The 1,192-nt window shown below is 53.4% G+C and overlaps 1 protein-coding gene across 1 annotated transcript in view; it reads left to right on the top strand.

Moving 5' to 3' along the window:
* OXTR (oxytocin receptor) overlaps window positions 1-987 on the top strand; it is a 17,188-nt gene extending 16,201 nt beyond the window's left edge. The window contains exon 2 of the mRNA XM_006917574.1: window positions 740-987. Coding sequence (XP_006917636.1) covers window positions 740-987 — 248 coding nt within the window. The remainder of the gene's footprint in view (window positions 1-739) is intronic.
* The last annotated feature ends 205 nt before the right edge of the window (window positions 988-1,192 follow it).

Below are 1,192 nucleotides of genomic sequence, written 5' to 3'. Positions count from 1 at the left end.
GAAAATTCATGAGCACCCTTCAGGTGTCAGCTCAAATGCTGGCTTCTGTGGGGCCGACTGCGATTTGCTCTCAGAGTCACACCCCTCCTAGGTGTACCCACCTGAACCACGTCATGCCCGCCTCATGGTGCTACTCATTTTATTTTTGTGCCTCCGGTGCTTAGCCTGGTGCCTGACACATGGTCATGATGGCAGCCACCATGTATTGAGCACTTTCTGCAGAAAAGACGAAGACTCACGGATTTTCCGAGCCTTCTTGCTGTTGCCTTACTGTGTCCCAGGCACTCTTTAATCCCTGTAGCATTCCTGTGAGGTTTGAATACTCTTACTGTCCCCATTTAGAGATTAGGAAACGGTAGTTTGGGGGCAGTTAAAGTCATTTGTCCCTAATGGGACTGGAATACAAATGAAGTCTGGCAGCTTCTGGACTCTGCACCCTGAACAGTAGGCACTTGACATTTGCTGGGTGAGCGATGAATGGACAGGTGGCCGTGAGGAGGACAGCTCCTGCCGATGGAAGCACGCAGTGGGGAAGTGTTTGATGAGAGAAAGGACAAGGAGCATTCCAGGGCAGGCCGAGTGCACAACCAAAGCAAGGATGTGTGAAGAAGACAGACTTTGCCTCTTTAGTACTCCATTTGTGGCCCAGCACCTGGTCCCTGGAAAGGCTGATCTCAGCAAATGATGGTTAATGCTCTAGTAGTGATGCCCTGTTCTCTTTTCTTCCCACCCCCTGCAGCCTCAGCTTTCATCATCGCCATGCTCCTGGCCAGCCTCAACAGCTGCTGCAATCCCTGGATCTACATGCTCTTCTCAGGCCACCTCTTCCACGAGCTCATGCAGCGCTTCCTCTGCTGCTCCTGCGGCTACCTGAAGGGCCCCCGGCCAGGAGAGACGAGTGTCAGCAAAAAGAGCAACTCGTCCACCTTTGTCCTGAGCCGGCACAGCTCCAGCCAGAGGAGCTGCTCACAGCCATCCTCCGTGTGACCGACCCAGGGCTGTACTGCCTCCCTCCACTCGGGTTATGTGACATGGACAGTTTGCCCTTTGATGGCTATATTAATATGTGTATAAGGTACCTTTCAGTTTGCAGCCCTCCACACCTTGGGGCAGCTTGAGTGGGATTGGGGGGATTCTGACACGGGATGGGGAAGTGGTCTCTGTGGGGTGATTCAGCCACCAGGCAGTCCCT

This window comes from Pteropus alecto, unplaced genomic scaffold (genome assembly GCF_000325575.1).
Source record: "Pteropus alecto unplaced genomic scaffold, ASM32557v1 scaffold75, whole genome shotgun sequence".
Taxonomy (NCBI): domain Eukaryota; kingdom Metazoa; phylum Chordata; class Mammalia; order Chiroptera; family Pteropodidae; genus Pteropus; species Pteropus alecto.
This window is presented reverse-complemented; position numbering and strand designations above follow the sequence as displayed.